The 13,612-nt window shown below is 35.7% G+C and overlaps 1 protein-coding gene across 3 annotated transcripts in view; it reads left to right on the top strand.

The window, feature by feature from the left end:
* Positions 1-13,098, top strand: part of LOC140170417 (transient receptor potential cation channel subfamily M member 8-like) — a 42,569-nt gene extending 29,471 nt beyond the window's left edge. For 2 of the 3 annotated variants that reach the window (XM_072193789.1, XM_072193790.1), the window contains 14 exons: positions 424-521; positions 1,930-2,070; positions 2,396-2,443; positions 2,636-2,723; positions 3,088-3,181; positions 3,676-3,813; positions 5,143-5,284; positions 6,418-6,672; positions 7,413-7,538; positions 8,477-8,731; positions 9,199-9,376; positions 10,461-10,584; positions 11,117-11,298; positions 11,854-13,098. In XM_072193789.1, coding sequence (XP_072049890.1) covers positions 424-521; positions 1,930-2,070; positions 2,396-2,443; positions 2,636-2,723; positions 3,088-3,181; positions 3,676-3,813; positions 5,143-5,284; positions 6,418-6,672; positions 7,413-7,538; positions 8,477-8,731; positions 9,199-9,376; positions 10,461-10,584; positions 11,117-11,298; positions 11,854-11,993 — 2,009 coding nt within the window. In that variant the 3' untranslated portion in view covers positions 11,994-13,098. Of the gene's footprint in view, positions 1-423; positions 522-1,929; positions 2,071-2,395; positions 2,444-2,635; positions 2,724-3,087; positions 3,182-3,675; positions 3,814-5,142; positions 5,285-6,417; positions 6,673-7,412; positions 7,783-8,476; positions 8,732-9,198; positions 9,377-10,460; positions 10,585-11,116; positions 11,299-11,853 lie in introns of those variants that run through there. The other variant, XM_072193791.1, reaches the window with a different exon arrangement.
* The last annotated feature ends 514 nt before the right edge of the window (positions 13,099-13,612 follow it).

Below are 13,612 nucleotides of genomic sequence, written 5' to 3'. Positions count from 1 at the left end.
AAAAAAAACCCCAACCTTATTGACTAAAGTCCGCCCGCAAAAAGAACATAATTTGGTCGCCAAAGCTCTTTTCCTCCAATTAATGCAATTATTATGAATTTTACTTTCAAGTGAATGTTTCTTAGTAAACAACTCCTATTCGATATCCTGTCATAGAACATTTAATTAACTACCGTAAAACCTCGTCTACAAGCATATACAGCGCTTTTGATGAAAGTTACATTAATCCAGGCGCCATTATGGATTTTGAGCAAATAAATTACAGATCTAAGCATATACAAACAAGTATTATTGTAAAACCATTAAACCAATCTATTGTATTGGCATATTCACGCTTGTTTCATATTAATTGAGCTTTCATCAAAAACGCTATATATGCTTGTAGACGAGGTTTTACGGTATTACATTTTTAAATAATCCCAGGTCAACACAATGATACGGACAAGCAGATATATCTAGCAATATCATGGAATAGAGTAGACATCGCCAAGAACTTATTCGTCAACACTACTCACGTTCGAGTAAGATATAAGACTTTTAAAAACTTAAGAGCTTGTTATGTATATTTATGTCAATACTAAAGTTAACAGGACTGTCATCTCGAGAACACTTGAGAAGTATCATTTTCTGTATGACATCTATTTTGTTATTTGGTCACTTATTGTCTTACAATAAACAGGCTTCTTAGTAATTCGTTAATTCTGCCCGAAATCAACAGGTACAGCGATTCAAGGTAATTTGGTGATAAAAACTGTTGTTGGGTATTGGGTAGGTGCAGGACGTAAATGAAACCATATGGGGGCTACTGACAGGGCTATAACCTCTTTGCTTAGTTATGTTTGTAAGTCCTATTTATACCCGTACAAAGGGACAATACCATCTAACGCACGTTTAGAAATATTTAATATGTATGATGAAATTAACGAGATATGTAACTGTATGATCCCCTGGCTTTCTGAAATAAGTGGTATAATTATTATATCAATAAATTGTAAAAATGTAAAATTGGTAGATGCAGCCGTATTTGTTTCAAAAATCTATTTGTTCGGTCACAATGGTTCATTAAGTAAAAAAAGTAAAAACTAGGGCATTTTAACAGTTGTAACTGAGTTCACAGGAGGCAACTCTCAAGCAATACATACCAGAACTACTCATGTGATTGATAAGGATAGATGACTCCTATGGACTCAATTGTAACTTTTATAACTGACTCTCTTTTACATAATAAGCTATCGCGACCGAACACAATGACGTGCGAAGCTATAAATGTTGTCCATAATGTAAAATAAATAATATTATACACACCTCTATACATTTTTGCACTTCGTAAAATTTGTTTTTTCAATTTATTTCAAAAAAGCATCAGGGCTGCGCATTAGTTGTGGATGTATATCTACTGCTCTAAACCACACCACCAGCGAAATCATATTTTCTATATTTTATTCTAGTTTGAAAAACAAAAAACAAAACATTTTTAAATGTAACATAATGTTCTCTTTGCCAAAACCAATTCAAATTTTACTGACAGTTTTGGCCATCTTGGTCGAAGGCCGTCATCGGAGTGATGGTACTTGATCCTTCCTTCTGATTGATTGGTCACCAACAGAGGGCGAACTAGCGCCCAGATGTGGATCGTATACGTAACTGAGAAAATTGGCCCCTCATCTCTATTCATGGTGTTAGGAGCTCTCTTTCTTATCCACATGGATTCTTTGATGCGGCGTGCCCCCGAATCACTTCTGGGCGCTAGTGCGCCCTCTGTTGGTGACCAATCAACCAGAAGGAAGGATCAAGTACCATCACTCTGATGATGGCCTTCGACCAAGATGGCCGAAACTGTCAGGTCAGTAAAATTTGAATTGGTTTTAGCAAGAAGAACATTATTTGATATTTGATTCGATTTGACGTGGAAAATTCTGTTTGATGCAGGTAGTAGAAGAACACATGACAAAGGTGTTGTTACAGGACAAAGCTGACTTTTTGCAACTGTTTATCAAACACAACGCATTTGATATCAAAGATGACGCCTTAGCAGCAATTCCACTGAAGAACGTTTATCAAGAAAAACAAGTAAGAACTCCTTTGTTTCAATAAACATGATAAAACAATGAAACAAGGAATTCTGTTCTGCACATGCAAGATTCTTAAAAAACAATAAAAAGGATATCCCAACTTAAACAATTTATCAATGTAAGGTTATTTTTTAGGAAATGCTGCCTATCCAATATCATCAAAGGTAACTTGAAGGAAAGATTGTAATTAGCTAACTTTGAAAGTAAGCTCGAAGGTTGTGCCCGTGTAGACGCACTCGTTGTTAGCTACCTAAGAGACACCAAGCATTTAATTACCAATGTTTGTTTAGACAAACATTATACCATTTTCTTCTTTTAAATAGATCTTTGAAGACATGCGTCGGCTGGTGATCAACGTTCTTGGACGCAAGGTTCGTTATTAAATATACGATTCAATTGTTCCATTCTTAAAAGACAATATGGTGAAACCGTAATGGTATCCACCACTAACTGTATTATGTAATGGCGGCCATACAAATTAAAAGTGTAGCCCTCCCCATAATATTATAATTAATCGCTTCAGGGAACTTTGTGTTTAATAATTATGTGTTACTTTTCGTTAGAGAACCGTCCGACGCAGTCAAACAAACACCGATGAGAACGTTGCGAATCTACGACGAGACGTGCAGAAAATACTCGGCTTTAAACCAGGTTAGCCATGAATAATTATAATAGTGATGAAGATAATGATGATGATGATGATGATGATGATGATGAACATGATGATGATGATCATCATCATCATCAACCTCGTCATTATCATGATTAACATGACCATGATGATCGACCTTATATTAACATGAAATGTGCAATCTTGTTTTTAAAGTCAATATAGTTTGTTTTGAATAAAACAACGTGATTCGTAATAATATTCGTGATAATTATTTGTCTAACATAAGGCATAATGTTGTGATTGCGGGAGACTTACCTTAAACCATAACATCTTATTCATCATTCCATGATCCTAATGGTTTAGATAATATAATCAAATAATGAAATAATAATTATCTTTTAGACAACTACGCATGCTCGATGTCTCAACGATCAATACATCAGAAGCGAGCGTTATGGTTCTTGGAACTGTTTCTGTGGGCGGTGATAAGCGGCAGGTAAGATATTATTACGTTAGGGATCTTTTAAATCATTTGTAACATTTTACCAAAGCAAAGCCGGTAGGCGGTAAAATATATTTGCATGTCATTAAATAGTTGGCTTCCGCCCCCATTTTCACTGCCCCCATTTTCACAGTGTCTGGCGAGTATAACTGATAAACCAAACGTGAGACCATTAATTGATTGTGGTAACATCTTCAATTACCGACTCGTCTGCGCCTCAAAAAACCCGGTTTCGTAACCTATTTGCACTGGGGCCATGGTTGAAGTGAACAGTTGTGGTAACTGCATTGCTAATTTGTTTACGAAATTTATAATAATGCCTACTGCCGAATAACAGTTTTCTTTAAACCGTGCATATGACTCTTGAAATGCCGCTATTTTGCCGTAACTAATCGGTAAAGGGGGCGGATGTGGACGGTTTATAGTTGAATGCTATTCGTCGGTATTTCGTAATCACGTATGTATGTTCTGCATCATTTTATCCACAGGGAGAATGTGGCTGAATTCTGCTGGGAACAAGTGGAGGATCCGACAATTGCGGCATTAGCAGCAACCAAGATATTACGACTGATGTTATCATTTGAGAGAGGCTTAGATCGTCTGGAGACGCTACGGGACACCATCAGGTTGCATGTCACTTGAATTATTCAGAACTCTCACAGTTAAATGTCAGCAATATCAGATCCGTATCAGATGAGACTAGAATAATATCAAAATTATCAAAACGTCGAAAACAACACTGTCTGAACTCATTTTTGGCTAAATTAAGGGATCTGGAACAAGCGTTTTGAGCGTTTCGACAGTATTTGTTTGGGACATGAGAGCACATCAGACATATCGAATTGTATTTCGAATACGAAGAATGTAAAAATAATTTACATTTTTGAAATTCACGATATAATACAAATTTTATGACAAATTATTAAAATTTGATATTTTTCACATTTTTGATATATAACAGTCCTCTAAGTAAATTTTATAAATCTAATGATATATTCTTATAGTGTATGTAGCTGGGAGGAAAAGCCGACGATCAATTGAAAATTTTGACCTTTCAGATATGGATTTTTTTGGGAAAAAATCCATATCTTCAATACGAAAGGTCAAAATTTTAAATTGATCGTCGGCTTTTCATCCCACTTACATACACTTTAAGTATAAATCATCAGATTTATAAAGTTTACTTCGAGTACTGTTAAATACCAAAAATATCAATTTTTAATCATTTGCCATAAAATGTGTATTACATTGCGAATTTCAAAAAATCAATATTATTTGATATCAGAAGGACATTCTTCGTATTCAGAATGCAATTCGATATGTCTGATGTGCTCTAATGTCCCACAATAAATACTGTCCATACGTTCATACCCCATCCCTTAATAGCTATAAATTAATATTTAGTTTGCCAGTGACGCTAACGGATTGTGTTGATTTTTAACCCCAGTACATCCATAGACCACTCACACATAGCCTTAGATAATACATATATAAGGGCAGAATAATCTTTAAACGTAGTTTTCTGAAAAAATGGTCTTATCAAATGCGGAATAGGCACTAATCCTAGAGTTTACCTGAGATTTTTTTTTTCTATTTCAAAGCAAGCAAAAAACATAAAATAACAGGGCGTCTTTTTCAGGCTGCACATTTGAACATGATCCTGGGACCTACTTACTTAAAAAACGGATGAATGTTGGTAAAATTTCAACAAAATTTCACACAATGAGAGACATACCATTCCAAGGCATCAAACACAAAAAATAAATACCTATATTTCAGTGATTGTAAAGCAGCCTTTTCATGACCTGCAAACATTATAGTTCCACATTTTATTTTCATACACCGATTTTGTCCATTAGTAATATAAAACTGTGCATAGGTACAATTAGAGTTATATGCTAATCGGAGGCCTTGGTATTCTATTTTTGACTTTCTTATTCTTAACTGTCACATAGCAAATACGAGAGCCGCGCAACTGGACTGATAGACGAATGCTATCGAACGGATAAAAAACTGGCACGAGGCATTGTAGAAAATTGTCATCCACACTGGAAGGATAAAACCACCATTGAAATGGCTGATGACGCTGATAGTATTGTAAGTGCTTTTTAGATCTGTAGGTATATGTATTGTTTGCCGTTAATTCGTATTGGAATGATATGTTCGTATCTGGAGACGATGATCATGACTTTACATAAACACACAATCGCAAGCGTACGTCGACTTATACGATACTCACAACTCATATCCACCCAGTGGCGTAGCTGAGTTTTTTTTTTTTCCGGGGGGCAAGCCTGTATGGGCGGGGCCCAAATAGACAATTTTGCCAGGCTTATTGATAATAATCGTTTGGATTCCAATATCTCTCTTCCCCTCCTCTCCCTCTCTCCCCCTCTCCCCTCTCTCTCCTCTCTGTTTCCTCTTTCTCCCTCCTTCTTCCTCTTTTTTCCTTGCACTAGGGGCGGGGCCCAAATAGGCAATTTTTGCCAGGGGGGAAATTTCCCCCCGGCAGCTACGCCGCCACTGTATCCACCTACCTGCGCACCGACTCACATGACTTGCGCAGGATTTTATATCCATTCCCTAATGCACAAGTAAACTATAGACGATGATTGGCATCCCATTATTGAATTCATAGTGATTTGTTCCAGTGGCGCAGGATTTCATATCCCATCCCCGCTGCAAAATTAAGGGATGTGGTATGAACGTTTGGACAGTATTTATTGTGGGACATTAGAGCACATCAGACATATCAAATTGCATTCTGAATGAAGAATGTCCTTCCATCATTGAACCCGTAGTGGTTTCCGCTAGTACTCACAGTGTTTTGTTCTTTTCTTTGCACGGGATTTCATATCCCATTCCTGCTGCGCAAAGACATTAGATGGTTGGTATAAAACCTCGTCCTGTCATTGATTCCATGGTGGCTGGAACTAATGATATATTTCGTTTTTGTTTTTCTTTTTGCACAGGATTTCATATCCCATTCCTGCTGCACAAAGACATTAGACGATGGTTGGTATAAAACCTCGTCCCGTCATTGATTCCATGGTGGCTGGAACTAATGATATATTTTGTTTTTGTTTTTCTTTTTGCACAGGATTTCATATCCCATCCCTGCTGCATTAGTAAGCTGGACGATGATTGGTACGACAGCCTCGTCCCATCATTGAATCCATGGCGGTTTATTCCGCTGGCACTCACAGTCTTGAGTTCTTTTCTTTGTACAGGATTTCATATCCCATCCCTGCTGCACTAGTAAGCTGGACGATGATTGGTATGGCAGCCTCGTCCCATCCTTGAATCCATGGTGGTTTATTCCGCTTGCACTCACTGTCTTTCTTATCCCAGTGTACAATCTGTTAAAGAGGGAACGATTCGTACTCAACTTTAAGCCACCACAACCTGGAACCCCGAGAAAACGATGGCATAGGAGGGTTTTCAGTTTCCTTCAAGCTCCCGTTACTAAATTCTGGATTTACACGGTATGGAAACTGTAATTTTTTTTAAATAGTAATCTTTAGATTAGATACTAGCAATAGATGACGTCCTCTGTTTTATTATTGTATTCGTTTAAATGGTATCGCGAATGGAGAAATGGACACAAACGTAACATACAAAAAGTCTCACACAACCTTGAATAAGCATACATGTATGTCCTGTGCACATAGACGGGGCAAGTAGCGATAATTGGAGATGTAGCAAGCAATTTATATGCTTGGCCTTATAATTTGATCAATAACTCCCAAAATCAGGCCAATATAAACAAAACTAAAAACCAATCCCTCGAACATAATATAAGAGAAATAAAAACCAGTCCTTCGAGCATAAGTCAAATATTGAATTTTTGTAGTGTGTAGTGTGTTGGAACAAATGAGGAAAATATTTAATTCTTTTTGAGTGTGTTTGCACCAAATTTGTGTTTGTATTTTGATGTCGTGACAAGCTATTATTGTCCTTTCCAATCCATACTTTTATAATTATCTTGCATGAATATTAATTAAGACTACTTGTAGAAGTAGAAGTTCGTCGAAGGAAAATATTTTACTACTATTAAACCATTAAACTTGAATTTGTTGTTACTGCTGCTAGTGTTCATATAATTATGTTTAAGAAGACAATAAATGTTGAAGCGATACAAGCGATAAAAATTAAACCATACGACATCTTTAAAATGTAAATAAATTTAGTTTCACTGAACACCGTCTTGTTTTCTTCCGTACAGATATCTTACGTGGTATTTCTACTGTTTTACACATACGTTCTTCTATTTCGATTTGACAAGGAGCTTCAGTGGATAGACTTCTTTCTGTTCGTTTGGATTGTGTCCATGGTGTTTGAGGAGATCAGAGTAATCATCATAATGTGTTATTTAATGCTTTTAGGGATTGATCTTTTTTTAAAAGAAAGGAGCGAGGATTTAAAATCAGGACCATCTATGTCCAATATTACATGTTATCCACTGCCCTGGGGAGTGGGAGCGCCATCTATCTTATTGTACTAAAGGCAGTAAAATGCAAAGAAAAAAGGAGAGCGCCAAGGATTTTATTGTTACCATCCATTGTATTTGAGCGATCCCGTGCATTGCGCTTCTCAAACAGTTATTGTAAAACCAATATTGTAAATCTCATACATTTAAACGTCAATGCAAATTATGTAAAATACTACGGTTGCTTGATGACATGTAGAACTGTGTTCATTTTTAATCGAAGTTGAACACTGATGGCGCTATATTCATCTTAAATCATGTTTGAATCTTTACAAGAGGACGACACTTGTATGATCACATTTAAACATCGGAAAACTGAGTAACAAATAGCAAGGACATTTTCTAATTTTGTATCATGAAATGAAAGGAATAACTCATAATATGGGCTAAAATAAACTTAAAATAATTCACCGATATAATTTTGTTTAACTATTTGCATATATCATATGTAAATAGCGCCCTCAATTTGCACACACACATAAAATTTACAGAATAAGAATTACCACAAAAAGGCAGAAGAAGATAAAAATTGGAACTACACAATATTTTCTTAGAAAATTTATTAAAATAATGATCAAATCGAATAACCGAGAGACGGATTGAAACAGACAAGGTGGAGCTCTAAAAATAACTGTCACATCATGGTGAAATTTAAATGACAGTGTGCTATTAAGTCATGGGCAGTATTATGACTCGCGTGTGGAATGTGTTGCAAGTAATCAGTTAAACAAAATATATACAAACAAATTCATAATGCCAACATTCGAAGAATATTAAACCCAAAACTCCTCCCTTTATAGGTAATCGTCCCTGAAACGAAAAGTATATCGTTGAAGAAAAGTTGTTGCAGATGGATAAAAGACAAATGGAACAAGATGGATCTGGTGATGCTGCTCATTGCGATCATCGGTTTTGGTCTGCAGTTTAGTGATGCAACACATGAATGGGCGAGGACACTCTATGCAGCAAACTCGTTCATTTTCTACACCAGATTGCTTCGTACATTTGCTGTGAGTTCACGACTTGGACCCAAGATGGTAATGATCCAAAAAATGGTAAGATACTAATGCATAGTGTTATCGATATTGTTTTTATTGATGTTTGTATGGCGTGTTAAAGTGGTTGTACTTTATTATGTTACGCGATGACGGATTCTTATTTGTCACTAATGTGTTATCGCAAGGGTGTTGCAGAGCCAGGAGCAGTACATTATCAAGATAAGGAGTTATAGAAGATGACAACACTGGCATGTCCTGTAAACCAAAGAAAGACCTGTGCAAATTGTAGGTCACAGTTGGTGTGACAGTCACTGATAAGTGTGAAGGAATGAGTTATTATTCATTTGCTGTCTTAAATGCCCATGAACATGATGGAATGGTTGTTTTGTTAAAAAGGGTTTATAATGTTATCATTGTTCTTTTTCTTCTCCTCCATCTTTTTATTCTTTTTTCAACTTCTTCCTGCTCCCCTTCTTCCAATTGGGGCGTTTCACCCAAATGTTTCACCCTTTTCAAAATTATAGATAGTTGAGATGCTTCTGTTTCTTAGTGTCCTTGTTGTGTTTCTTGTGAGTTACGGTGTTGCAAGTCAAGCTTTACTTTATCCAAACCAACAACCGTCTGTCAATGCAATAGAGAGAATATTCTTCATGCCATACTTTCAAATATACGGAGAGCTGTTTCTTGAGGAGGTGGTTGATGGTACGTATACGACAATCAATGGTGCGCTTATGTATTCAATTAAATAAACATGCCAAATAAGCTGACTTGAGAATATAGACTCGTGTCCGATCATTTGATTATCCTTACCTGCTGCATGTTTCTCCATCTCGTTTGCTTCTTGTTTGTGGGAGTTCTTCGTAAATTTTTTTTTCACATTATTGTCTTTACGTGTGGTTTCAAAACGGTCAAGAAACCATAGCGTAAAAACTCGATAGTTAGCATATGTGCTTACTATCGAGCGCCTTTGAAAGCATGAAATTGTAAAAAAGTCCGGCGCTTTACCAACTGAGCTAATGGGGTTGAGACACGCATTTGCAGGTTTATTGTTCGTATGTGTATATCGAGTACAAGTTGATCACCTTCAACTCCAGTTATCTGTGTTGACGAAAACCCCAGCACTGCTGTTGAAACTTTATGCAACCAAAATTACATGATAAATGTTGGATAAGCCTATAAACTTTTAAAATGAACATAACATATCGCCGTGACCTACCGTACAAACTCTATAGTTAGCATAATGTGCTTACAATGAAAACATGCAATGCTATAGATATTATAGTTTCAGTTGGATGAAATATTACAAAGCAAACGCATAGTAACAATACTGAGTGAGGCTTTGTTTCCCAAATGAGAACAATAGTCTGCATATTGTTTATTATATGCAGCATTGTTATGGTAATGTCAAACTTGTCAAAGTGATTGTGATTGTGTCACACAAGTAAATGAGAGCATGATATAGTGCCCGCTTCATTTACTTACGTCATCAGCCAGCTGCCTTGAAAATTAATTTCGTTTCAAACGGGGGAAGAACACGTACGAGCCTGACCTTTACCCACACAATTTCTCTTTTTTCAGGAGAAATACGCATAACAAATTGCAACGAGTGTCAACTTGTAATGTAATAATTATTCTCTTCGAATAGAAATAAACTTGTTTTTGCAATAGACCTGCCCTTTAATTAGATACAATTTAACGCTCACATACAACACATCATCTAATTTTGTATATAATATCCAATAACGGTCATGTATGTTTTGATGCCTTTTTTGCTTTTATATTACAGGGGAATGTGCCGAGGAAGGTACTGAAATGTGCCCAAATCAACATTGGTTGATTCCTATAATGTTGGGTATATATTTGCTGTTGGGAAACGTTCTGTTGCTGAATTTACTTATTGCAATTTTCAGGTAACATAGTCTGTCTACTGTTCATTGTCCTCCTACTCATTCCCTTCCCTTTCTCCTGTGCCTTTATTTTCTTCATTATCCCTCTTGTCTCGTCCTCTTCCACCTCATCCTACTACAACTGCGATACTATTAAACTATTATACTGTTTTTATTACAATTATATTTATATCCTACCTTTAGATAATTAGTTTCATAACTTGGATTTGGAAAAAGTTACATTTATTGGATCCCTCCAGATCGAACGATAACGTTTTTCAGTGGTTTCTAGCAGGACGAACGGTTATAATAAAAATCATCAAAAAGAACGCATACTGACCGCCCTCTCACGAACCGCGTAAAGTCACTTCGCAAGTTACATAGGGTAGGGTTTATTTTAATCTTGTATCCGACAGTTTGCGTAAATCACATCAATATATGACGAGTAATAATCTGTCATTACGTTCAGTGTCCGATATATATTTATTTATCTATTAATTTATTTATATATTTGGTTATTAATTTACTTACTCATAAATATATTGATTTCCCCTAGTTCTGTGTATGAAGAAATCAAGAAAAACTCTGTCAAAATCTGGAAATACGAATGGTTCTTCCTGGTCGGTGAAATGAAAGACAGACCCATCCTACCACCACCTCTGATCATTCTAGAACACGTATACCGGATATGTAGATGGCCATTTCAATATCGACGAAAGCAAACTTGCGCCTCAAACTGTAAGTTAACAAGTATCAAAAGTGTATTCATTTAAACTTATCAAATCACGTATCACAAATCAATAAGTTGAACGCCATAATATGTTGGTTTTATTTGGTAAATTTTATGACAGCATTATTTACTGCCTAAGACGACATATGCGCCATGCTTCTCAATTCAATGTGTTTTGCCATTACGGGTAGACGATGTGCTGTTTGTCGAAGAAACTAAAAATCGATTTTCATTATCTTAATCAATAATATTATTGAAAAATAACACTTTGATGTTTTGCAAAAGTTCATTCTACAAATCATATACTTTGAAAACTTGCTTGATTTATTGTTGTTAATGGGTTATGTACGTTTTACAAAAGTTGTTACAACATAGATCAAGAACCACATGACCTACAGAAGTATATCTGTGAGATTTAAATTCTTTTACACACACGCTATGAAATGATCAATGCAATTTTTGCCAAAGCTCACTATCATTCGCAAGATGCTATGAACTACCAAATCTCAACATTTTAAAATAGTTGCTAACTTCAAAGCTGTAACATTGTTTTCCTCATACAGTATCTTCTCAAGGCATCGACTCTGCAGACCTGACCATATTCGAACAAGATTGTGCCTCGTGTTATATTCGAAGAGTGAAGAAAAAGGAGGAGCTCAACAGTGAAGTACTACGTTGCCTGCAAACTTTGAAAATGAGCTAGAACTGTGAAAATGTTTGGTGAAGCAACCGCACTAGTATAGTTTGATATGGAGCAAATCTATATAATTTCCAAGGATTTGTTGAATTTAATAATGATGTCTCACAGTAATAAGTAGTAACCTTGATATGTTATATCATTTTAAAGTTTTACGCATAAATTTAAGAGAGTCTTAACCCTCGACCTACGAAGAGGGATGTACTTCTACTAGGAGACCTTTGACCTCACACCTCAAACCAGTAGGGGTTATCCACTTACTCGTGTGTGAATTCTAACAAATGCACGACCTCGGAGTTACCTGCATGACTTTGGCGGGCTATTTTGAAACAGTCTGGTCGCCCATGCAGGCACTTCTTTTGAAAGTCCTAAACAATGTATATCAGTCGCTGATAGGATATGCAGCTTATAGAACACGGATAACCTGTATGTACCCAATGGTCGTGGTGTCTATGTCCCATTGAATGCATCAAAGAATGTGGGGAAAAGAAATTATAGAAGCCAATGGTTACCAATTTTTGGCAAAAAGTATATTCATGTACTGTAGGCCTACTAGTAAGACGGAAAAATGGTCACTAGTGAGACGAAAAAGCCTTATATTCATACTAATATTCATATTTTATTTCCATATCAAATCAAAAACATTTCAACAAAGGACATCATATATAGGCCCCCTATACAAGAAATCGTTGGTGAGTCCAGAATTTGATTCAGATTCATATTATCGTCTACAATTTGTAAACATTCTGCGTTTTATTGTTGTACAAAATGGTTATTCGTTATATTATTAACGTAGAGTATAAATAGAAGTGAACCCAGGATTGATCCTTGAGGAACACCACATATAATATCATTTCATTCTGATTTATTAGAATTATAATAAACATATTGTGTTCTGTTTATGAACCATTCTAACAATGTTAACACAATACCACTAAGTCATAGTGTTCCAATTTATGTAAGAGTATGTTATGATCGATTGTTTCAAAGGCTTTTTGACAATTAACGAATATTCTAATAGTCGTTTCGTTTCTTTCAACTGCTGCAGTAACTTTGTCTACCATTTGATATATAGCTATAATAAAGGTCAAATGTTTGACCGAAAGTCAAATTGTTTGGTGTTGAAGATTCGTTTATTGCCACTATTATCCGTACACCTGTTAAAGACTGATCTTTCAAGAATGTTTGAAAAGCACGGTAGGAGAGAAACTAGCCTCAACATCTTTTTTTACTTTTGCTACTTATAAAGTAAGCAATATTCTTACTTTTATGATTTCTTTTATATATTACGTCTTTCGCATTATACGTTCGATCTTCTACTTCAAGGTTGTTTGATAAAGTAGTTTGAAAGTGGTCACTAATATCAGTATAATTGTTGATTTAATAATTGTGCAGTTGATTATGTGATTCTTGTTGGTTTATAAATAGTAGACATTAATGAGCAAGAGTAAAGAAGTTCAAGGTAATCATGAGCAGGTCGCCCATAATATGAATACGTTTTTATCCGAAGTTAACTTCTTAAAAAAAAAAAATTTTTTATATATTCAATTTCAATACGAAAGGTCAACATTTTCAATTGATCGTCGGCTTTTTCATCCCACCTACATACACTTTAAGTAAAAATC

This window comes from Amphiura filiformis, chromosome 14, assembly GCF_039555335.1.
Source record: "Amphiura filiformis chromosome 14, Afil_fr2py, whole genome shotgun sequence".
NCBI lineage: Eukaryota > Metazoa > Echinodermata > Ophiuroidea > Amphilepidida > Amphiuridae > Amphiura > Amphiura filiformis.
Note: the sequence above shows the minus strand (reverse complement) of the source record. Positions and strands in the feature narration are given on the sequence as shown.